This window comes from Apteryx mantelli, chromosome 6, assembly GCF_036417845.1.
Source record: "Apteryx mantelli isolate bAptMan1 chromosome 6, bAptMan1.hap1, whole genome shotgun sequence".
Taxonomy (NCBI): domain Eukaryota; kingdom Metazoa; phylum Chordata; class Aves; order Apterygiformes; family Apterygidae; genus Apteryx; species Apteryx mantelli.
The window spans coordinates 48868713-48894410 of NC_089983.1; the positions used below are offsets into that span (position 1 = coordinate 48868713).

General features: G+C 39.4%; 1 protein-coding gene across 2 annotated transcripts in view; it reads left to right on the top strand.

Annotated features, from left to right (window-relative positions):
- Nucleotides 1-2120: 2120 nt before the first annotated feature.
- TNFAIP6 (TNF alpha induced protein 6) overlaps nucleotides 2121-25698 on the top strand; it is a 31841-nt gene continuing 8263 nt past the window's right edge. Inside the window, exons 1-4 of one of the 2 annotated variants that reach the window (XM_067298600.1) lie at nucleotides 2121-2261; nucleotides 16058-16230; nucleotides 18022-18144; nucleotides 25365-25502. In XM_067298600.1, the coding sequence (XP_067154701.1) occupies nucleotides 2257-2261; nucleotides 16058-16230; nucleotides 18022-18144; nucleotides 25365-25502 (439 nt within the window). In that variant the 5' untranslated portion in view covers nucleotides 2121-2256. The remainder of the gene's footprint in view (nucleotides 2262-16057; nucleotides 16231-18021; nucleotides 18145-25364; nucleotides 25503-25698) is intronic. The other variant, XM_013939849.2, reaches the window with a different exon arrangement.

The window sequence follows — 25698 nt, forward strand, 5'->3', positions numbered from 1 at the left end:
TCGAAGTCACGTGAGGGAAGATGGAGCTTTTCTCCGCATCAGCGCGGCGCCGCGGGACCTCCCCGCCGGGGGATGGCGCTTTCCCGGCACCTTCGCCCGCGGAGGCGCTGAGGCGGCCGCTAGGAGCAGCCGGCGCGGCCCCGGTCTCGCCTGCCCTCGCCGGGGAGCCGGCCCTGCCCTGCCCGCTCCCCTCACACCCCGCCGGGCCCCGCGGAAACACAGCCGCCTCCCGGTACTCCCCGATAGGTAACCCCGCGGGCAGCGCCCCGTAAATATCACGGAAAATCACGGAAAAGGCACCGGTGGGGGTGGGCTGCGAAGGCTTTCTTGTTGTGCTCCTTCAAGGGTGGCTTGAGGGCTGCGAGTCTGCCGTCATTGTCCTTCCACATTTACTTTTTTGCCCACTTTTAACTTGGCTGGAAACTTCGGGTTTGGCCTTCAGAATTTTATATGCAGTCAAGTGACTAAAGCTAGGTGCCCCCAGGCTAAGTTTTGTTGGATTTGTTTTGTGCGTTGTTACATGTTCTCTGGGATTACATGTTATGTTATAAAGGACTAGGTCACCAGGCTGTGGCAAAAGACAGACATTCAGTGACAGAAACACCCAGTGCTGATGCAGGTGCCACGTTCAAACTACCACTTCCAGAAAGCTCAGACCTCTGAAAACGGTGCAGGCGGTGGCCCTGGACCAGCCAGAGCCCCACATCCATTCCCTTTGGGTGGAGGTGCCCGCCATCTTAGAGGTATCCGCCATCTTGGAGTGCCCGCCATCTTGGGATATCTGCCATCTTAGAGGTACCTGCCATCTTGGGCCGCAGGGGTGAGCTGGGGCCCTGGGGCAGAGCACTGGCTGTGATCTCACCAAGCAGAGGGACTCAGCCCCATTCCTAAAGGAATGTGGTGCTTTTATGAACCCTTCCGTATATAAATCTTCCCATCGCATAAAAATGATTGGTGGCAGATGTACCTAGAATTGGGCAACAAAGTCACTGACAGCCTATGGGCAAGGCCAGCTTTGTTCTGCGGTGACTGTTTAAGGCTGCAGTCTTGTAGCTGCCTCAAGTTTGTCTGTATCTGCTGTGCGCCACTACATGATCTCGCTGCATCCTTTGACAGGCCATAATGTTTATTTGGTGAGTTGGATTAAAGCACCGATCTGATTGTAAACTATCTCCCTTCCTCCCTCCCTCAAAAAAATCAGTCTTTGGCCAGATCAGTTACCGGATCTGTGACTGCACAACTGCTAGTGCCAGCACAAGGGAAGGGAAAGGTGAGCAGGGTGGCCCTTTCAGCTTCAGCCTGCATCTAAGTCAGCTTAAAGCAGTCATGAGAGGTGGCCTGAGGTGAGGTGACATCTTTGCAAACAATGGGCACTCATTTTCTGAAGAGCTTCTTAAAGGGAAAAGGCTTAGATTTCCCTGATGGCCAGTTTGAGGAAGAGAAAGCGCTGGCTCCCCTTTGAAGGAGATAGTAAAGGGCTTTGGGTAGTGAATGATTCTTCTTCATGTAGGTAACCAGAAAGTTGCCTGTGAACCCTGAGAGGGGTGGTATGACTCGCTTCTTTGTGCAGATCATGTCACTAGCTGGACAGACTGGCCTTCTTGCCGTGGGAGTTGTCAGGTGGGAGATACACAGTGCGTGCGCTTAAGGATGGGTAAGTGTAAGAGTAGCACCACAAGCATCATTCATGAATAGCTGTTGGATGCAGGAGCTCACAGTGCATCCAAGATTGTAGCCAACCAGTCTGGCACAGCTGGTTGAATTCAAGACTGTAAATATCCATTTAGAGACACATTGTAGATGTGTTGCAGTCATGAACCAAGTTTGGGCAATGTCTATATCCACGAAAAAATGAAAGCTTACTGCTTGCAGAAATATATGAGCAGGTGTCCTTTAAGACTAAATTGTTTAATCTTTTAAATGTTATCCTCACAATTGCAACCAGACTTGTTGCAACCAGACTCAGAAATTCAAAATATGCCAAATGAGTTGGACAAAAAATAGAAGCTTACTTTGTCACTTACTGAACATAGATTTCTATTTTCAGGGAAAAGCAGAAAGAACTCTGTAGCTGTGAAGCCTTGTAGCATGGAATTGGTTGGGCTCTGCATAGGCGCTTGAGGAAACCTGCACAAGAACAGCCAGGTCACGGTCTTCAGAACTTCTGCTTTCATTGGCTGCACAGAGGAAATCTTGAATTATACTTGCTTGGATACCAGTCACCTTGTGCCACTGAATTCAGTGGGAGTTTTACCCATGAGGTAATTATTATTAGAGTAATTTCAAATTTCCTTCTCTGCTTTTTAAGATAAGTGCATGAAAATATGACCCTGTGTTCATGAGACTTTTTTTTAATTATTTTTCAGATATTTTTGCCTTGACAATGGATAACAATGTTTACTATTGCTTTGTAAACACAAAGTTGGTTACTAATGAGATGAGTAAAAGGGAGAGGTTTTGCTGGAGTAGCCAGGGAGGAGGAGGTGATTATGTTATGATCTAAGTACATCAGATTTCAGATTTAAATGTCAGAGTGGTATTGGCAGGCTGTTCTCCATGAACAGTGGTCATGTTGGGAAGTCACTGCTGATCTGAAAGAGCTTTATTTCATTAAACTCCAGGGAATGCAGTAAAGTCAATCTGTTTACATGGCCTTCTGCTCTGGGATTTGAGCAGAACAATGTGTTTGTGCTTGTTTTGGGAAGGATATTTACTGGAGATGCTAAACTGGACCAAGTCCCTTAACTGAAATGGAGTTGGCTTGGAGTTAATTTGTATGCGCAATTGATTTCTATGTGTTGTGAATTTATAGTGTTAACCACATGTGAATCAGAGAAATGGCAAAAATACTGGTTTCATAACTCTGAAGAGTCTAGCTAAAGGGGAAAATCAAGGAGTAAAATATAGCATAGAATACAAGAAGCTTTAAAACTCTCAGGATTTCTCTGAGCAGTCTGCATTGATACCAAACTTGTTCTTTAGGAGTCTGAAATACTCTTAATAAACCTAGGAATCAGAACTGGATACTTCAGGGAAAAAAAAACACCAACGAACTTCTAAAAACTTCTGCCCTTCTGGCAGTGTAGTATTAGGACTCATCTACCGAAGGAAATACTCAAATTAAGCTGGAAGAAGGTTTACAGCTGTAAGCTTACCTTTTATTTATACCAAAAACAATTTGACCATACCTCAGCATCTGGACAATAGTCCTTAAGAATCTTGTGGCATTATCTTCAAAGGTAGAGTATTTTGGTTCTTTTTTAGGTTAGATTAGATCCAAAGAGAGAGGTAAGTGGAATTTAAGTGCTTAAATCATAACTGTGATCCTGAAAACCCATTTCAGTGCCTGTCTAATCCTTGCACTACCCTGACTACAAAGCCTAGTTCTCCAGACAGGTCTCGTAGCATCTTAATGTTGGCAGCTTTGAGTGCCTTAACTTGATAATGCTCAGAAGCCAGATTCAGTAATTAAAGTGTTCCGATGACACGTAATGGTACTTCAGTACTTTGACAGAGTCATGTTTTACAGCTGTCTAACGTATCTTGTGTTTGTTTCAAAACCTGGCCAACACAGGCATAGTGATACCTTTCCTCCTTATAGTCAAGATTTGCAAAGTATGGAAAAGTGTGCATGCTTTTATAGATTATTAGTGCCTGGAAAGAAGAAATCAAATTTCAGTCCTTAAGGACCAGCTCATGCATTCTATGCACATGCTAGTACACAAATACATTCCTTAATAAGCAGGGTACACAGTCATGATTCCTGCGTTTCAAAGCTTTTTTTCCGTACTCTTTGAGAGTTTTCACAGCCTCTCTCCAATGAACCTAGGTATCTCAATCCTTTGCACTTCTTCCAACAGCTAGGCTGTCTAACGGGAATAATGGTTCCTGTTCAACCTCCTGCATAGTGATCTCTACTCAGTTATTGAGAAAAAAAAACTACAGACCCTGAGTAAACAGAAATGTCTCTTTTCCGTCCTTGGTACAACACCAGAGCCTGGAGAGGAGCTGATCTGAAACTTGTATTTATTGTGGTTTTGGTGGCTGCAGGTGTGCTGACTTCTAAGCAGCATCAAAAATCACCATGCTGATTGTTCTGAATCTCATTGCGGAGATACCAAAGTCTGTGCTTCCTCAAACTTTGGTATCAAAGAGACACCAAGGGCACACAAATGATGGTGTCTCTGAAGAAACTGTCCCATTTGCTCCTGCCATTCGTTTCTCCCCTCCCCTGTCCTGAGTAAGTATTTGTGCAGCCATGTGGCTGCCTAGATTGGGAAATGAGCCAACTAAAAACTAACCACAAGAAAAGTTATTTTTTAGCTGAATTATTTCTTCAAGCAGTTCATCCTGTGGTCAAAAAATGGTATGCTATCCCAGGAGGAAGATGACATGGAGCGAGGTCAGTGGGCTCAGTGGGGGGTGAATGACAGCTTATTTCAGTGGTGCTGCCAGCATAACGTGACTTAAAGCACTCATCACAGCCTCATTCTCTGTAGATACAGTGTATAGAGCCTGAGTGCCAGAGGAGGCTCCAGATTTTGTTTCAAGGGACCTAAATTTTAGGCATTGCAACATATAGGTCCTTTTTTCTCAGTTCTAGGAAGGCAACAGACAGAAACATTCCTGAGAATGAACATTTAGCACTTTTCGATGTTGAGTATCTGCCTGTTATAAAAGTACAAGTCCATTTCCAACACAGAGTTATGAAATAAATAATCTATACCAAACTACATTCTTTACAGGAAAGATTCCGAAATGTGTTTGAAAAGATTTGGGAATGTTTCAGCTTTCCTAAGATGTGTGTCCCAGAACAGTACTATGAGGCAACACAGTGGTTTAACAGTAGAAATAGAAAGCAAACAATGAAGAACATACACGTTGTTACAAGCCTAACATACATGTTGTTAGGCTTGAATAACATTCCAGTTCTTTGGCTATAAATCACTGCATGTTAATGAAATACTTTTTTCGAATAAAGTTGTTAGTGCTTCAGTGAGGATTATCAGTTTACAAAGGCAGAATAAATTCTATCATGCAAGCTATTTTATACTGAGTGATCACAAATGAGAGGAAAAGAAGAGTAGGAGAGGGGATAGAGGGGATGACCTTGTCAGTAGTATTAGTCTGCGCTTTTTTCTTTGATGAATGAATTGAAATTGCTTGTTTATATTCCTTAGGAATAAAAAACACTGCCTCTGAAAATCCCAGGTGTGGCTAGGGGTGGATACATAGCGTAGAATTAACCGCAGGATGCAATGTTTCATGAATGTGTCTCTGGCCTGAATGGCAGATTCTGAAACTGTCTGTATGAAAAACAGATTTTTTCTGTTCCTTGCCAAACTTTGTAGTCAGCAGGATTTATTCATACCTCCACTGAATATTTTACATAGGTAATCTTTTGGGGGATGTTTAAATAAGTGCCTTAGTCTCTGGAAATGCTTTGTGGAAGAGATTGTGAGTTTTTTCCCTTTTTTAATTTCCAAAAAGTGTTTAATGCATACCACACTTCATTAAGAAACACTGAGTGTAAAGAAAATCCTGTCTTAAATAGAAAGCTATGGTACAGCTGAGATAAATTAAAAAGTCAATGTGTGTAAGTTAAAGCATGGCAACTGCTTATGTGGAGGATATCTCTGGGAAGTAATCTCAGTATTATGCAGTTTTGGTCTTGAAAGATTACTGAAAAAAAACTCAGAACTCTTAAATGGTGAAGGAAGGTCACTTTGCCTGAAAAACTGTTCACAGGAATTTAATATATTAGGTTTTATTTATTAACACCACTGTTTTGGTCAGTTCATCTCAATCCTCAGTGCAGACCAGCCCAAAGGTGCTTGGTAAACCACTATTCCAATTATTATCTTCTATAAGCTTTAACCAACCTAACCTAATCAGGACAACTATTAAGTATGTAAAAATGAAAAGCGCAGATTTTTAGAGAATGCAGCTTCTCTTTCCAACTTCTGCCTCCATCCTTAAGTCTTTTGGCAGAGCCCAAGTTGCTGAATGCTGAATAGACTGCCAGCAGATATTTCCATATAATTAATTTTCTTTTACCCTTTTATTGAAACCCCCAGTGTGAAGCCAAGGATCGAGTAATGGCTGTCTCGGATTATTTTATTCTCCTGTGGAAATTGCACTTACCTTCTCTGTAAAGATATCTCCACAGGCAGGCCCTCCAGGGAATAGATAGAAGATTTCATGTGCTGTTTTTTCAAATTACCCAGGATTTAATTATTTTGGATGAACTTAGATTTCAATTTCTCCCTCTGTTATTATGCTCATATGGAGCTCTTTTGAAGATACAAACAGACACAACAGCTGCTAACCCAGTTTATTTCCAAAGAAGTTTTACTAACTAAGGCATCTCTGTCTAGTTTTTTGGAGGGTTTTTTGGAATTATTTTTGTATGTCTGCTGGCTGAAGATGTTTTGCTGTGTCCAGTTTTTAAATAAATGGCTCATATTCTCTGATACTCTGTTTCCTATCTGACAAACGATCATGATTACATGTTAAATCAGCATTAAAAATGTATAGTTCAGTGTAATTCACAGCTGAAGACAGCATTAGATACAGTGTAAACATGTGTGTTTTTATTATTATTTACTCAGAAAATTGCAGTTTTATGGAGGAGAAAACTGTCAATACATTTGGGTAAAAAACTTTTGTGGCAAGTAAGAAAATATATGGAAGGAACTGACATATTTTGTTTCAACTCTTTCAAAATGAAACCCTTTGATTTTTTTAATTTCAGACATTTTGGAAAATAACCATATTTGATAGTAAAAAATGTTTAAAATGTGAAATGAAAATGAAGTTCTTTAAATCGAGCAAAATAAGGAACTTGACCCAAAGTTATTTTGGTTGTTTCACTAAAAAAATCACATTTTATTTTGAAATAACAGAAATCTTTATTTTTTTATCTTTTCTTCTTTGTGTTTGGCCAGCAAATTGAAAATTCAACTGTTTTATTGCTTTAGTTGGATCTTTGAACAAATGTTTCTCAGTAATTGCCTTTCCCAGCACCAGTGTGCAGGCAATAGCTGTCTTACATCAGCATAGGATATTGAACATACAGTAAAGTTTGGGTAAGATTTATATCATCCCAGCTTTTTGGGAAAGATGATTCATTCAGCAGTATGGCTTCGTTAGAGTGCTCTGAATTTGGCATATTGATTTTTGATTAGATGCAGCTGTTAATATTTAGAGAGGACAGAGCAGACGGTTTCTGGAATGACAACCGGCCGTTGTCCTTCCACTTAAACTGCCTGTTTGTTAGCTTTTGAAATAGTCTGCCGCAGTCAGTCTGGGATTCGTATAAGATACCTGGAACTGTTCTGCAAACAACTGAATATCAAAACCCAAACATATTGCTGGCAGACTACAGTTTTGTCACTTGAATCAGCAATACATGGTTTGTGATAGTTCAAAGCTTTTTTTGAAGTGTATAGTTATATATCCATTTCGAAGTACAGAAATTCGTATGGCAGTAAGACACTTTCTTTAGCACTGTTTAAAGACCCCTTACACTGAGAAAAGAAATCTTTATGACTTCTTTGTTAGATGTAAAAGAATTCACTTTTTACCTCTTCATCCTCAAGTGCCAAAAAATTCTCATTTTCCATTTATATTCCCATTTTGATATTTGCTGTAGTGGCTGACAGTGGTATTTAGTAATATATATTGTCAGCCATTTTTTAGCATGATGAAAATCAAATGAATCAGTCAACTGTATTGTAAATAACGGGGAGACACAGCAGCAGCTATAAAGCTGCTAACGCTTCAGAACGACTAAGAAAATATAACAGCAATTAGGTGGGTTATATTTATCCATTCTTTACACAGTGTGTATGATGCTGGTGTGAAAAGCTAGCTCATAGATGTATACATGCAATTGAATTAAGCAAGCTTTTGGAAGCCTCCTGAAAGGGATTGCTTTGCCTATTTGAATTGTTATTTAGCAGGTAAGTATTCTGATGATATGAAAAAATGGCCCAAAACTGAGAGCTGGCAAAGGAAGAGAAGAACAGTCAGATCATGAAAAACAAGGAAAAATAAATACTGTAAAAATAAAAATTGATAAGACACATTCTGCCAAATACATGAACAAAGCCAAAGAGCACTTTCATAAACATATAAACAGGAGACTGAGACTACAATCCTGTTAAAAAGACTTAATGGAGAGATGTTACTATAGCGTAGGATAGTCCATTTTCTTTTTCTTTCATGAGGAGAAAGGCTGAAGAGAAAATGTACCTTAAAAATGTAAAGCAAGGAGAATACCAACTCCATAAAAACACACATTCATCAAAATAACCTTGGAGGGATACAGTGGCCCACAGCCACAGGACTTAATTAAATAGATAAAGCACAGAACAATTAAGAGAGTAAAGTATGACACTGTCCGTAGCAAATAACTTACTCAGTACTATTGTACATCGGCTTGCAAAATCTGGGGATTGCCACTTTGATGGGTCTAGAGTGCTAATAGGCTGTTTGTTTGATGAGGATGCTCGTCTGATTTTCAGCGACAAGAGGAAAGACTCCAAGCATTGTAATTTCAGATGCAGTGGGAGTAACCTGTACCACTGTAACACCATTTCAAGCCAACTTGTGCAACTGGGCATTCCCAGGGTTGAAACATGATGACAGGAATATTTTCTAACACCATACTGAATGTTGTAACCATGGTATTGCATGCAGTCATCAGAAGCCAGCGTGCTTCTCTTGAGTTCATAGGATGTGAACTATACTCATGCATATAAACAAATTCATAGCTTAACTCTTTACAGAAGAGTATAAAATGGGCGACAGAGATGGATCAAGTACATGATACTAAATGGAATAAAATCAGCTGTAGAAAAAGCTGGTAAAAATATTGAGTCACTATGACATTAGTAAAAGACAGAAATTTGATTTCCTCAGAAGCTGAAGCAGGCAGCAGGAGGGAGGAGGAGAAAATGAATATGCAACGGGCTAGGAAATGAGTGTTGCAAACATGAAGGGACATCTTAAGCAATGACTGCTGAGACTAATCCACTGAGTATTTTATCACTATTCATCTCTTTGGGTTTCAGGAAGGAATTTAGCATAATACTGCAAAGCGGATTATTGCATATGATTAGTATTTATGGGACTAGAGGTACTACCCTTGAACTAACACAAAGTGAGGAGAATGAGATAAAAAGAAAGGAAAAGTAATAGAGGGAGAAATCAGGAGAAAAAGCAAGTAATGGCTGATGGCTTCTGAAAACAGAAAAGTGCAGAATTCTGCCGCTGTCTAGGTGAGAGAAGGGGTTTGACTCCAGAGCTTATCTGAAGGGAGTACTAATGCGTGGTGAGTCCAGTGACAGGCTTCCTGGGAAACAATCTGGGACACAGTGTGGAGAGAGGCTTGTCCTAAATCCTAAACATCCTTTTCCATTTCTACATTATTTGTCTGCAACTCTAAGCCAGTGACTTCTGTCCACTTGGGATTTACAGGGTGGGTAGATGCCTTGACAGAGTATGGGGATCTACGCGTACGCTTTCTCAGAGGAAAGCAGACCTCTTTCTTCTCTTGTAAACTGGGTTGCTGGTGGTGCGCACTTTTTATATGTTAGCCTAGTGCCTGAGGTTCAAACCTTCAGGTTTTTGCAGGTGCTGAGCTTAAGGAAGAGGTTCCGCTGTCCAGTTCCACTGATAAATTCCTTTTTGAATCTGTCTGTTAGGAATATTGAACAGAAACAATCCGTTAAGAACACAGAGCAGAAGACATCCTGATGAGAACCTATAAATCCATTTTTTTCAAAGTATTCAGGTGCCTTGTAAGATTTTCAAAAGCATCAGTGCACAAACTCAAGGGAGTATTTTGCTTCTGAAAATTCACTACCTGCCTATGGGCATCCTTGGGCATGTAAATAACTTTTAAAATCTAACCAGTTGTTGAAGACGTTATGAGATGGACGAACCAATGGGACTTAAAGTAACACAGGTGAAAAATAGTGGTCAGATATTCAACATTTATGTGCTCCGAATTGCGCGTTGGGGGCTCATTGACTGGAAAGGCTCCTAATTCACGCATTTGCATTAGATGCTTAGAGTTAGACAGTGTGAATACCCATGTTATGTTATATGCCAATGAAATAACTATAAACGTAGAAGATTAAAACAAGCTATTATGAATGCTTAGTTACTTTAACTAGAAAGCAAAAATCATTAAAAATAGTAAGGATAACTATTTATTTTGTAGGTAATACTCTGACAATTTTGCAGCAAGTTATGCAATATTTCACTGAAAATGTAATGAATTTTTAACATGCTCTTTAATTTAGTTATTAGTGGCATTCTGTTAATTTACTGTTTCAACCCTTGGCAGGACAGCATCATTCATACAGTGCCATAAAACTGAGTAGTCAGATAATTAGTATAGATACTTAAATTGTGAGAGATGGAAAATGTTTCTTCTTTTCTGCAGAAGTGATTATTCACTGCAGCTTATTAACTGCCCTTTTGAGGTATGAGTTGTAATCTCTACTATGCCACACATGGAAGGATTTCTTAAAATTGCATATTTTTTAAGAATCTAAGTTGTAGTCAATCTTACAATAATGCTTGTTTCCCAAAACACTGCTTGGAACATGCAGTCTTGCTAAAAATTGTCTCCATGTGGTTGAATGGGCACCAGTGATTTGGCTCTAGTCTTGTTTTCACCAGTGTAAAAATAGATAATATGTAATGTTTTTATAATAATATAAACTATTGTAATGTAAATACCAGGTGTTTCATGTAGGTCTGCCAGACAGTAATATTTTTATGGGCATGTTTACTAAAAAGAAGCACACCATCTTTTAAACCTCTAGTTAATATGCCTTGTATGAATATATTACAGGCATGTATACATCTTTAAAAAAAATTTTTAATGTAAATGTGAGAGAAGTGATAATTTGCAGGCTTTTGAGAGACTGTGCTGTATTAAGTTGAGGTGACCTCCCTGACTCTGTACTTGTTAGTGCCTTAGGATAATCAACTGCAATCTGGTAAATACTTTCTGAGCCTCACAGCACACTGAGGGCACAAGCTGTGTAGTATCCCGCAGCCTCTGAGAGCCTCACCGTGGAGGGACACTCACTGAGCCAAAGCTGACTCCTAAGATAGGTTCTTGGTATTCAATAGTGATTTCTAGTTATCACTATACTTCTGCAGACATCCTGGTGCTCAGTATACCATAAGTGTTTAGCTGATTTGATGAAACTTGTAGCATTTTGGTAGGCAGGTTTTCTTCTGGGAGCCAAACTCTGTCTTTGAAGTCAGATGTGACTTCAGTGTTATCAGCTGCAGGAACATGGAGCTCTGTATCTGTACCTGTGATTCATACTGCGAACCCTCTCTAGGATCTTTCTCTCAGAACTGAAACAAGCTCAGTTTCCCAGAACTCGGGAAAACTTTTCTCTAATGGAATCATTGGATAACAGCTTGCAAAATACAGATTCACTGTTTTTGTCTGCTTGAGAGTGTTTGGCCCTACATAGCTTAGCCACAAAGGATATGTGCCCATCATCAGTTTGTAGATATTCGGGGTAACTCTCAGTGTTTCCCATTAGAGCTGCTCTCCCTTGCCTAGGAAGCTAAGTACTTCTTGTATCCAAGAGGAGAAGAAACGTATCGTTCTAAGAGCACTAGAAGAACCAGGCCAGGCTCATGTTTTTTACTACATTGGCTATTGCTATTTAGTATTCAGTGGAAAAACCTGAAAGTGCCTTAACAAGGTTGTAAGGGACTAAATTTCTTTATATCTCACTCCTTGACTCTCTGTACATTAACTTGGCAATTGAATATTAATATATTCACATACACACACATTCACTGTGTAGTTGCAGTTTCATTTGAAATGGATGGAGTTGTGAGTTATTTTTTCTTTGAGGAGTTTTTTGGCAGTCTTTCGAGTCTATTTATCTTGGAGTACCCCTACCATGTTACTCATTCTTCAGTATTATATTGTAAAAACTGTGTTTACAACGTTTTAGGAATTTTTTTATGTATTTATGTAGTTTAAAAATGTAAAGATAGAAGAACATCCTTGAGACACTTGTAAATTCCATGTCTATCTATTTTTTAACTGTGATAGGCCCAATTATTTTATTTGGAATTACTGTTATTATAGGACTTCAGCTAACAAATACTTTAACTTGGCAAATGTTCAGACTTTCTTAGTAAGTGAATCCATTATACTCTCCTAACATCTGCTCTTAATTATCACAAATGTTTTTGGTACTTTCACATGAAGTTTTTCATTTGCTTTTTTTTTAACTAAAGTACCATTATGCAGACTGGTTGATTCTTATCTCATTGAAGTCACTGGTAAAATGGGCATTGATTTCAATAAGAATTAGACTAGAAGACAAAGGAGAATAAGTTTAAAAAAATATAGTTATGAGACAAAATACTCTGTTAAAAATAAACTTAACACTGTGACAATAAATAGGAAGATCACTGGCCAAATACGTTCTCACGTTATAAAATTCTTCTAAACTTGCATCATCTGAAGCATATAGGGGGGCAGAAAAAGTCACGGATTTTGGTTAGAAATTCCTTCCTTCCATCCCTCAAGTGCAATAAATGTGTGACAACTTAGAAAACCTGTTTTGTAAATTCATTGGGAAGTAAGTTCTTACTAGCCCAAAACATGGAGTTTCATCAACTCTTTTCCCCAACACAACATTTCTGTAATGCTTGTCAGCTTCCAGTAAAACAGCATACAAGAAAACAGAGACTGGAAAGCAAGTTAATGTATTCATGTAGGCCTACCAAATCTCATTGGTTTCTTTTATTTTGAATTCATTATCATTTACATACTTTGGGCATGTTCTTTGAAAAGATATTTTAGATGAAATAGATATTTTAAAATTTTGCTGGTTATTTTTAAAGGCAATCTCACTAACAGCAAACATCAAACTGGGATTTTGTGTAAATAAGTCTGTCATCTGGAAAATGCATGCCACAATTCTGCACTATTTGACATTGCAAAGGCTTTTGCTGGAGTACTGTGTTTGGTTTTGGCATGACACCTCAAGAAGGATGCAGCCCGAATAGAAAGAATACAGGAGAAAGGAACAAAAATGATCAAGGATCTAGAAGATATGACCTACAGGAAAGATGAAAAGAAGGGCCTGTTTATTTTTAAGAGAAGACCTGAAATGAGATACAATAACAGTCTTCAAACACATAACTTTTCTGCTACAAAGAGGCAGTAAAGAATCTGTTATCTTTGTCTGCGGTAGCAGAGAGAAGCAATGGGCTAAAACTGCAACAGGAAAGAGTTTGATTAATGGAAGATATTTTGTTATGGAAGATATTTAAAATATTGGGAAGAGTTAAGCACCAAGAGGTTGTGGAATATCCATCACTGGAAGTTCTGAAGAACAGGCTAGACAAGTATCTCAAGAATAATGTAGGTGTAATTATTCCTGCCATGTGGAAGAAGGTTGGGGTCTGATGGCTCTTAAAGTCTCCATGTAGTTCCTTGAGTCTGGGATAATCCTTTGTCTTTTACCTTGACAACTCAGTTCAGGAAAAATAAGAAAAAATAAATATAAAATAAAAATAAGATAGAACAGCAAGTGGCCTTCTTTCAAAGGACATCAAATCCAAACTCCTGTTCAAATATCATCTCAAAATAAGTTAGGTGGGTTTTTTTGTTTGGCATATGTATTTGGGGTGTTCCAAAGCTGCTTTGCTCTTATGATTTGAAATTGTCTTTCACTTTTCAGCCTAAATTTATCTCTATATAGTATAGTATGGTATGGCATGACATGGCATGGCGTGGCATGGTATTATTGTTGGGCCAGCTTTTCCCTTTCTTTAGGTTAAATAACTCTTCTTCCATTCTTTGGTCCTGCCATGTAAATTCAGTCAGTGTAGTCATAGCCCCCATTTTAGACAAGCTCTTTTAGTTCTTTTTCGGAAGAAAAACTTAGCTTTAATTTTTTTCACTTTTTCCCTGCACTTCTCTTTTCTGTATTTTTCACCAAGCAGTTTTTTTCCGCAATGGGATTACGGTTTCTTGCTGGAAGACCTCTTAATGAAAGGCCTTTCACTGCATGCTTTTCAGTTTAAATACACCATTCTTGATATCATTCTAAAACCTATCAACAATATAATTGTAATATATTCTATACTACCTATAGTAAAATACATCTTAGAATGCAAAAGCTATAAATATTTTCATTTTCATTTGTTAATAAAATAGCAGAGAAATGGAAAAATTTAGGTGCTTAGTACTTAAACTAATGTAAAAGAGATTTGTCTCCCAGCATACACTACTGTTATTTTTTAAAAATCCCTCATCCCCAGTGGTTCATCCATTAAACCTCTGGATTACTTTTTCTTGCTGTCATTGTGATCAGTTTTCTTATATCACAGTACTTCTACTTTATTTTTTGCACTATTTTCCCCCAGTACTTCCCTGTTCTACTCCTGCCATTTTTTTTTTCCTCGAAGCAATTATGGTTTCTGGCTGAAAGACTGACAGCTAACAAAAATCATGGACATTGTAGTCTAGCTGGTACCAAACCAGCAGTCCCCATATTTTTCATATAATCACAGTCAGCTTCTGTTGAATCTTTCTGGCCAGTGTGCATCCCCATCATTAAGCTGAAGTGAAAAAGCTGTTATTTTTATTGTGTAATACAGTGCTGTGCATCTCCATTACTGTGGCATCATGGATTGCAAGTGGGCTTCAGACCACCACTTGCGAACTACAGAGTTAGGTGTTAACTTCAAACACTAGTCAAACAGTGTTTCTTGACATATGTAGGCATAGAAAGAGTTAAGAAAAGGTCACCAAAAATCTGTGTTTTTTATTTAAGATATGTCTGCGATATATTTAAATGTAGAAAACTTGGAGGAAAACTTAAGAAAATACTGTCAGATGAATGTCTCAGAGTGGCCATGTCCAGCTGTGGAATATCTTCTTCTTGGTGAGAAGATCCACTACAATTTGCAGATGAAAGTTTTCCTTTCCGACTCACTTGGGAGCCAGATGTATAGGACTGAATGTATTACTTTATTGACACTGAGAGCTGCACAGATTCATGCCTAGGCTGAATCTGGGCAATATGTTTAATGCAAAACAATAGTAAATATTAGGTTGTTTCCTTGGATGTCAAAATATTCACCATACCAAATTACTCTTCACTGTAAAACATGTACTGGACCTTGTAAAAATGTTATTAACTTCTAACAAAAGATGAAGTTCATTCGTTTGAGGGATTGTTCAGAGGATATTATGATAGACATCTGAATTCTAATCTCGGGAATGGACGACCTCCAGAAGTCCCTTCCAACTTCAGTTATTCTATGATTCCTAAGCCATTGTATTTCTTTGGAAATAGTAACAGCATAGTTTCTCCAGAAAGAAATATATTAATACTAGGGAATTATATTAATTATATCTCCAGAGAGATACATATCTTATTATATATAATTAATATTAGAATTTGTATATATCAAAAGAGGTGCCATCAAATACTGTTATTATCAGAACTCTTTGTCACGTTATGCCCTTTATTTACTATGTTACTTTTTCTAACTGAGGCCTTTGACAATTATAGTCAGCTTGAGTTATTATTGCATGAGTGTCTGTCTCAAGAATTTCACCATAGTTGTCTATTACAAATCACCTCTGAGTTGGTAGGCGCTCCTTGCTTTCATGAGTTAGTCACTATTAACACATTTTTGTAATCTTGTGCGATTGGCACTCGCCTACCGGAACAGAAAAACTCCCTGTGGTTTAGACATCTGGTTCTGATATAAAATCACTGAGCTATCAACTCACATTACAGTATCATTCAGAGGAATTTGAATGAAATGGTAGAGAAGAAGTGACCTGTGAAAAGAAGGGCATCCACAACATAATTCTCTCTGTTCTGAAAAAGAGATCTTAGTGTCAATCTAAGAGGATTCTCTTCATCTGAAGAAGTTCTTTGTCTTTTTGGCTTACTGATGTATGATATTACTGTTGGATTTTCACTTTCCTTTTCTTTCTATTCCTTCTCTCATGCCTCTTTATTGTTTCTAGATCCCAAGAAGACACCATGAATATATCACAACTCAAAACAAGCAATGACTTAAGTGTCGGTCTCCTTCTGTTATTGAGAACTGGATACTCCAGAGTAATGCTCTCAGCACTGTCTCCTTCATTTATCAGCACCCTAAAAGGTTGTACTGCCACCTTCACAACTCATGCCCCAGGTAAGCTCATATGTGTGTCCTGGATATCAATGTGTGGAAAGCAATAGACTACTACCAACTTGTTTTGGCAGAATAATGTTGAATAGATCTCATTCAAAAAGATCAGACTCTTATGAAATGAGCCAAGTCTGGTGGATGTTTTCTTGTTTTGCTGACAGAAGAGCTGTAAAGTGTGGTGGGACAATCAAGACTGCTGAACAAACTGGCAGGCAGTATTCATGGTCCCAGCGTCCCATGCTGTGGGAGCTCACTAACACAACAGCAAAGAGGACAGCAAGCGTGTCCGCTATGCCGAGGGTGCCTTAGGCTGATTGGAGGGAAGCCAGGGGGTTGCCATCGGCTTTCTGTGATACCTAAGTGGGAAGTCCCATTGCCAGGCCTTGAAATCACAGTGCACCTGAGCTTCATCAGGAGCAAGATGACTTACATATGTTGTACAACTACTGCTGCACGCCAAAGGTTCAAACCTGAATGTGTAAAGCATTCATATGCACCATAGGAATGTACGTTTAGGAGAACTTTACTGTAAGAACTGGTTTGCTCTCACCCGTGAGCGCTGAACAAGATAAGTCAAGACACTGGTATTTTGGTGCAAGTTGCCTCGCTCTTCTGTCTGATGCAGTGGAAAGGCCCTCGACTCCACTTCCCCACAGCTTTCCTCTCTCCCTTAGCATCTGTGTGTGTTGTAGGTGGGAGGACTAAATGTGTGCGTGTGGATATCATGCAGCTATGTGTTCATTACATTATATTAAACCTGGAATGATGAAGAATCTCTTCCTCCGTGACACAGCAGACGTTTATGTAAAATATTTTTGAGTATGCACAGAGTCCTCCATCCTTTCCTTTTCATTTTTGCTTTTCATTTATTTTAACTTGATCATGCTCTTGATCATGCTCATGGTCATAAGCCCATCTTTCTCCACAACTCCTGACTTGGAAATTACAGATGTTATCAGAACTGGAGAGCAAATTCCTCCAATGGCTGCTTAGGAGTGTGGAGCAGCAGACAATTTTCCATACTCTCATCCTTCCCCCTTTCCTCTCCCACTCATCCCACCCATCACAAGGAATAGCTGCAGAATTCACTTTCAGCCAGAAGGGAAGACAGGCAGACAGCTGTCATGCTATGAATCAGATCCTAAAGTGTGGTTTGGAGGGAAAGATTTTAGCTTTAGTTCCCACTCGCATAACAAAGAGCATCTGTTTTTGGCACTTGCAGTTTTATGCTGTTCTTGAAAAACTTAGGAGTGTGACTTGCAATTACAGATTTCACGTGAGGAAATTGAATTCGCATATCCAAGGCAAAACATTGTACTGACATTTTTTAACTGATCAGGTCACTATGAAATTAAATTCAAATTATGTATGAAAGAATAGAATGTTTAAACGAGAATGTGAAGTAGTATGCGTGATTCTCTTCAATCCTGTGAATTGTGTGAGTAGAAACATTACATGCAGCTAGACTGGTTATTAGTTTTACTGTTCTATGGAATTTGAAGACAGCGAGTGCTGAAGAATGAACAGACTTTGGCTTGAAAAGTTTTCATGTGTGCTCCAGTAGTTAGGGATAGAATGATTCCTTGGACACTCTGGGAATCAAGAGAGCCAAAAGTGAGTCACATGGACGAATACAGACCTCACATTTAATTGTACAATAATACTACAGCAAGCACAATTGGAGCAGCCTTGCTGACCTCACAGCTGAAAGCACTATTTAAGATCTGGCTACCAGATGTTCCAACAGAATCTAGCCAGCTGCTAGCAGAGGTTACCCTGAGTGTTTTAACAGAGAGTATTTACAGCCTAATAGTTCGGAAGAGATGATTGCACTAATTTTCTTTTCTGTCCTGCTGTGGGACAAGGCTGAAGCATGGGGATTCAAGGACGGAGTGCTGCATAACTCTATTTGGTTAGGTAAGAAAGAATTTAATCATGAATGTTTTTCTGCAGAAATCACTGTGTTTCTCTAACAATATAAAGATGAACCTCCAGCAGTATAAAACCATGCATTAAAAGAAGCAAAATCCTGCACTGAAATTGGTTATCATTTATCTAATTAATGCCTGTAAGTTTTGTCTTTACAGTCTTACTGGTTTTACTGTTTATCTGATGTGCAGGAAAACACAGTAATGGAATATTTTGTCTGAATGTATTTGCTTAAGCATGAAGTTAAGTGAAAGCACTATTAAATATTAGTTCCTTCTAACGAAGGAAGGAAGAGTATGAAAGGAAACATTTGCCAAAGGAATGAATTAGTTTCTGCATGAACATACTTCAAATGCCTGGGGTCCTACATATGAAACTAAATGATCTGGAAATAAAAGCAATAATATTTCCTAGGTTTCTAGGAAAATACAGAAATGTATATGTTTTGGCCATTCGTTTGTTCACATCATTAAATAGTGGAGAAAAAAATTCCAAAGGGGCTATATAAAATGCTGTGGCAATAGCCAAGTGGGCTTAAATAGCTCTTAGAGTTCTTTCAGAGTTCTTTATTATTCTCCAACAACAACAAAAAATCAAAACATTTCCATAAAATATGTCAAAACAAATATATGCAATGAGTGCTCTGTTTTATAGACAAATATTTATAGACTTCTTTATTGTCTCTGGAATATTGCATATTTCTTTATGAATTTTAAGGAATTGCCATAGCCAGAACTCAATTCTGTAGCTCTCAGATGTTTCATGAAGAATCGAGACCTTGCTCTGTTAGTTGGTATAACAACCACATGAATCTAAGCCCTCCTCAGAGGACCTTGTAAGCTAAAAGGAATGTGAATGAGAAGGAAATCGATCTGTAGTATTTTCCAGTTAATTGCACATTTTTGATTACTTCCGTTTCCCTCTAATCTTGGAGCATGTGTCCTGTAGTTACTGAAGGTGTTCAGATAGGAGAGAGCTCTGAGGGAGGATAGCTTGGCACCTTCTTGCACCACCGCAAGGAGGAAGTATTCAGAAAAGGATGACAGAGAAGAGGCTTGTGTGAGAAACAACAAAGCCTGCATTCTTCGCTGCAGTAGCAGTAAGGAGACACAGAAGATAAATAGGACTGAAGCTGTGTTAAGCCCTGATGGTAGGGACAGAAAAGTTGAATTTGGTATAGTTTGTGATGGGTATTCTCATACAGAAAGGATGTGGTCAGAGCAGTGGGTAGAGAGATATGCTGAGCCAGGCCTCCTGTTTATCACTAGTTTGTACAGGCTCTCTCTGCACAAGAGTACTTGGCTGTGACATAGGTCGGGTCTGCGCTTCAGCTGTTTGCACGCTCCCTGGCATGGTTTTCATCTCTGCCAGCCAGCGGTCCTCTGAAGAGTGCCTGAGCGGCGAGAGCAAGGCCAGGGACTATGCAGGAGGCAACGTGGATGAGGCCCCCTGACCCTAGGGAAAGGGAGTTCAGCCACACGGCACAGCACTCACACTCATGGCCAGGGAACGGGTCCTGGGCGTTTTATTGGCAAATACTGTCATATCCATGTGACTGCTGCTGCCAGTGCTGCCCTGGCTGTGGCCCTTAGGGGCTTCTGCAACATAAATGTGAACTGATAATGATACTAATCATTTAAGCAGTTGCACTTTGTATGACATGAGGTCCTTTTGCATATAAAAGAAGGTTCAAATTCCTTAAAAGCAAAGAATAGTGTTAACTGGAATGAATAATAAAATAATGGTTTGCTACACCTTTAGCATTTACCATGTGAGTAAATAGAAATGAAGGACAAGAGTAAAAATTTGACTTGCTGCAAATAAATAAATACATGCAAAATCTGGAAGCACGGTATATAACTTTCAAATAATCACTCTGCTTTCACAGCTCCAGGACTCAATTGGAACACCTTTAAAAATATACTATCTATTCTAAGTACTGCAATAAAATTACTGTAACAAAAACCAAGTTGCAGTTAATTAAATTAGCAATGGAATTCAGTGCAATATGTATAAATGAAGAAAAACTTGGCAAAATCACAGCCATCCATTTTATACATCTTTGCATTAAAAAAACCCTGTAATTTGAACAATAAAAGGAGTAACCCCAATCTCATACTAACTATGCACAGGCATTAAAGCAAGACCCTCTCCCCTGGATAAAACCTAGGAATGCGCAGTGACATTTGAACTTTTCTTATCTTCTCTTCTTCTGATAAAGCACTTTCAAGACCAGAATGAAAATGAAGGGAGTTTTCCATTTTACCTTTTTTCCTCAATAAACCATTAAAACAAATATCAACTCTTCAATTAAGGTCAGGCTAGAAATGTTCATGTCTTTTACCTTATTTCTGTGATACAAAACATCTTTTGTTTTCTCACAAAATACAAAATCCTGATGCAGCTGAATATATACTATTCCTGTTAATGTCTTTCTTGTTTGAATGCAATATTTTTGGGGCTCATTTTTGAAACAAGCACTTTATAACCAAAGGTTTATGGTGAACTGATGAGAGGATCAGAGCAATCTTTCCCGAATATGCTCATAATCTTCTAATTCTAGTGCTGTTCTTAGTGCCCCAAAACAGGAGTTTCCCAGGGCAGCAGGAGCTCAGGATCAGATAAGGGCCAGGGCTCCGCTGCCTGCTTTGTTTGCGCAGGCCCCTGGAAAGCAGGCAGGCTGGATACGGCTGCCCCGCTGAGGGGAGAGTTGCGACGGGGAGCAGGAATGTCCCTGGCAGTCAGCAGTCACCAGCCCATACCAGCAGAAATAAACACCAGATCTCCTAGGTGTCCCAAGTCCCAGCTCTGTCCCTCCTTGGGGGGCCTTCCCCTGCCAGTGGTAAGAGTAGGTAGCCCTCATTCCTAATCCTTGGGACAACTGAATTTGATCTTGACTTCACTGCTGAGAAATACTGAGTCAGGGCTGAGCTTCTTATAATCTTGAATAGATACAGTGCGAACAATTCATCCATTGAGGAAGTGGAGTTACATGGGGTGATATTTTTGCTAGGAATAAGAAAGAGAGAATGTTCTAACCTCTGATGGCAACAGAAAATAACATAAGGATTTTTTTTTTTTAATTGTGTCAGGTGGATTCTTCATCAAGAAAATTACTCTGTTCTCCATGACTTAAAAAAACCCTCATAGTCATCGAGAACAGCAAGTGCAAGAACATTGCACTTTCACTTGATAGTTTGGGTTATGTTTACAAGGAAATGTGTAAATAGAGAATATGAATTTTATTAATGATGTTTCATCCTGCTGAACAGAATTGTTCCCAAACTATTTGCAGTGAACAATTAAAACTATTTCTAGGAATAGAAGAAAGGACAGAGAGCTAAGAAATTAAGTGGTTTTGCAAAAATACTCAACAGCACGGACTGGCAGGGAGAAGTCAACGATGGTGTTAGACTTTCAAAGGACTGAAGACACAACCAAGCCCTGCTTCCAAGCCCTCAGTCATCACCTTTGCAACTCAAGGCATAGGCTTAGATCAATCCCCGGAGTCACTGTAGGGTCCATGACAGATGCAGCACACCACAACACACAGCTGAACAACTGGGAACAGATGGGAAGTGTTCCTCCAAGAGAAGCCCCAGCAAGCCATGACTCGGGTGGCACCACAGAGACAGGGAAATGGGGCTATTCTAGGCCTATGGACTTTTCTAGGGTGATGTCAAAATATCAGTCAGCAGCAGGGCCCCAGTATACATATTTCATGATCCAAACTGTCTGGGGGTAGACGTACCTTTCCATATGTGTATGGCCTAAGCCTGTGATATAAACAAAATATGGTGTATTTTAACGTGACAAAATTCAGGCCTTGATTAGAGAGCACTGAACCGCCGTACAGGAGTGTAGTGAGGAAGTCCCCACTCCTGTGTTCAGAATTTCGTTCCCATTCACACACCATGTGTCAGTGAGGTGTAGGGACCGTGCCTACCCCATTGGCGCCATACCTACACCATTCAGTGGAGTACTCTGAGGGTGGCCATGAGTTACCAGAGACCTGTGCCAGTAACTTTACATGACAACCCCCCACTTTGAAGTTAAATACTTCTGTTTGTCCTTTATTATATAACCGTGTGTCATGCATATTGATGGAACTTTATTAGGCCAAATCTCATATTTTTTTGTCTTTGTGCAGAAGAGATTGGCTGCATTTTAATCTTGCCTACTGCTGTGGGTGACTCAAGGGTCACTCTTCTCACAGAACCCTGCTGTCTCTGGACTTCAAGGAGAAATTTTAAGAAATGTGAGTTGGAAGGAACATGTCCTGTCAGCCCTGTAAACCATGTTCTTTTGCGTAAGAACCAGAGGAAAAAGTGGGTGGAGAAATCCCAGAGAGGCCAGCCCCAATATGCAGGTTTTCAAGCAAATAAGGAAGAGTCTAGTTGGAAGTTCTTGCAAGGAGGGCTAATGCTAGCCAGTGAGTCAATTAAGGTTGCTCCTCCATGGTTTGAGTACAAGGAGTTGGACACTAAATAATTTTTTCAAGTATTTCAAAGCCATTATTATTGTCCAGGAAGAGGAGATTTCGGAGAGGTCAGATACCCTGGGAGCAGCTTTCAAGCAGCATTCTCCATCAGAGAAGATGCCCAGCTGCGGCTGGGCCACACCATGCTCTCTAGTGCCAGACTCTTGGTATACGAACAGCACATATTTACAGTGGTAGGCATGTGCTTGCGCCTGCAAGTAAAAGCAAAATTTGATTCAGGTTCGTCTACACAGCCATGATCTTGCCTCCATAATGACTGATAGTAATTCGTGCATGTCTGTGTTCATGTTCTGTGAATGTGTGTATATATATGTATGTATGTATGTAAATGTATATTTATAGATATACTTACGATGCTTTGAGCTAGGTTTGTTTTTGTAGCTTATCATTCTGCACAGTCCCTAATGTAATTAAGATGGGGAAAAAATGCCTGTGAAAGATCTGATCAATTAATTAGGATATGCTATTCTTAGGGAATACTGAGTCATTAAACTGTGACACACTGATCCGGCAGCAAATATCAAAGCTCAGCAGAGTGTATGTGCATGGTCTGTCCTTCCAAGGGCTACTTTTATCGAGTTGCAAAGGAGTAACAAAGATACAGATTGGCGATTGCTCTCAGCAGGGTAACACCAACCACCAAGACATTGCATGAAGACTCCGTGGTGCTGCTATCAGTATAGCAGCCCTTGCAAAAACTATGAAGGGCAAATCTTTCCAGCAGTATTCTGGAAAATGGGACAATGATGTCCTGACATTTTAGCATCAATAAATAGGGATAGATACCTCTTGAGGGATAAGATTTGAAAACGCTATTGCCAGGAGAAAAAGTCAGAGAAATTAGAGACAGCTGAAAGTGATAAGTTTTTACTGTCAGCTGCAAGTCTAAACTGTTGGTGATTCCCTCTGAATGCTAGGTGTAACATCCAGTGCTCTTCCAGGAAAGGAGCAGAGTGGGTCTTGCAAAAATAGCTGCCAGAACTAGGAGAGCTTTTATCAGCAACTATCACTTAAAATAAGCTTTAAGACTGTTTTTACTTCAGCAGTGACTGATCACCTTTGCCACCCAAGAAAGCTTGGAATGAACTGCCTCTTACTCTTTGACTCAGTGTAGGTGGGACAGCTTGGCTAATCCCAACAGAGCTGTAGTAATCAATAACCTCATTTCCAGGTTGTCCCCTGAGTGTGCAGTGAGGCTAGATTGTGCATTATTTTTTTAATATTCAGATTTTCAATTCATGCATACTGAATTTAATATAATTATGCTGTAAGGAAACAGTGACTGGATTTATCTGGCTAAAAATGATAGATCATTATGTGAGTGAGCAATAATACTTTCTACAAATGAAATTTTGATTTAAAAAGATTATTTTGAACATACCATACTATTATTCCATAGCTGTTTGTTATTAAGACTGTTCTTTGCACTGGAACTACCTTGGCTTCTTAGAAAGATCTTTCCACAGGATATATGTTATTCTTTGCCCATGCCAGTGACATTTCTGGCTATGTTACAATAAGAACTCTGAGTCTTCTGAGACTACTCTCAGCAATATCATTTACTTCATTGGGAGTGAGTCCAGTGACTGTGGGTCCAAAAACTACATTGGCAGACGTCATTCTGTATCTAATAAAGGATCTCACCATAACTAACCACAATTCAGTGGTTAACATTTTTTTAAGTATCCTAACATAGCCAAAACTACTGATTCTAAGTAGAATCAGTAGAACAGAGAGTCACTAGAAGAGACATTCTTTTTTTCCCATGGTGCAAATAACTACTGTAAAAAAATGCTTCCTATTTTGCTTCTTTTCTCAATTATGTTGCTTAATGATAGCTGCAGACAGCCATTTTTCTCAGATTATACCGAATATAAAAAAAATCTAAAAAAACCACCATTCAGATTAGATTTGCACATTGGTATAGAGACAGATTTCTGTACATATGGCATCAGACAAGTGAAACAAGAAAAGATTATAAAACCTGTAATAGTACTGACAGTTTCTAGTTTTCCCTGCAAAGCTGCTGGAATTTTCAATAGCAAAAAAAGATATATGAAAAAAATGTATTAAATTTCTGTGTAGCAAAAATATCAGCCAACAATTGTTCCGGTCTTTGTGAGACAAGCACAGATATTTTTATTTTGCATTTTTATTCCCTTTAATTTTTACCTCTCTTCTATCCAAGTAGCTCTCATTTAACTTCTCTGGAGATTCGAAACAAAGCTCTGATTCATCTTGCAAAAGTACTTTAAGTTATATCCAAAAGTATGCTGTAATAGCAATCCAGAAAAAGTTTCCCTGGAGTTTGATATGGTCCCACAGATCTAGTGATACTGAACCAGCTGATCGTTCCCATAACTACTGCTTTCTGAGTAGTCCTATGGGACTCCTTCCCTGTGTTTGTTGATTTTCTGTTTTTCAAAAGCTTGCCCCAAACTCTGACCAGCTCTTGCTCAGAAACTTCTCCCAAACAGAAACATACCTTTGTGTTGCATATTTTCCTGACACTTCCCAAATAATGCAGCTACTACCAGAACATCTTGTTTCTATTCTCACCTGGATGGTAGCCCAAGGTGAAGGTCTTGGGAAACTGCTGAAGCTGTAAGACTTGACATCCTCCAGGAAGGTAGGTCAGCTGGGATCCCATAGTCTGTATTCCAAAAATAAAACAATACTGAGCTTGTTTATTGCTTTGATCCCCCAGAACGAGCAGCTGGAGTGTATCACAGGGAGTCACGCACTGGAAAGTACCAGCTCACCTATGCAGAAGCAAAAGCCGTCTGTGAGTACGAAGGAGGACATCTAGCCACCTATCAGCAGCTGGAGGCAGCAAGAAAAATAGGTTTGAAAAAAATAGCTGTTTGCATTTCATGCTGCTCATTGTGTCGCCAGTCTCTCATTTTCATGAATGTTATGAATCCTGTGAGACTTATAAACTCCCTGGATTTTTGCCCGAGTTGCACACAGTGTCTCCCCGCAGTAACAGAGCATGGCTGCACCCCTGAGCTCTGCATGCGACACCCTCCTGGAAGCAGTAA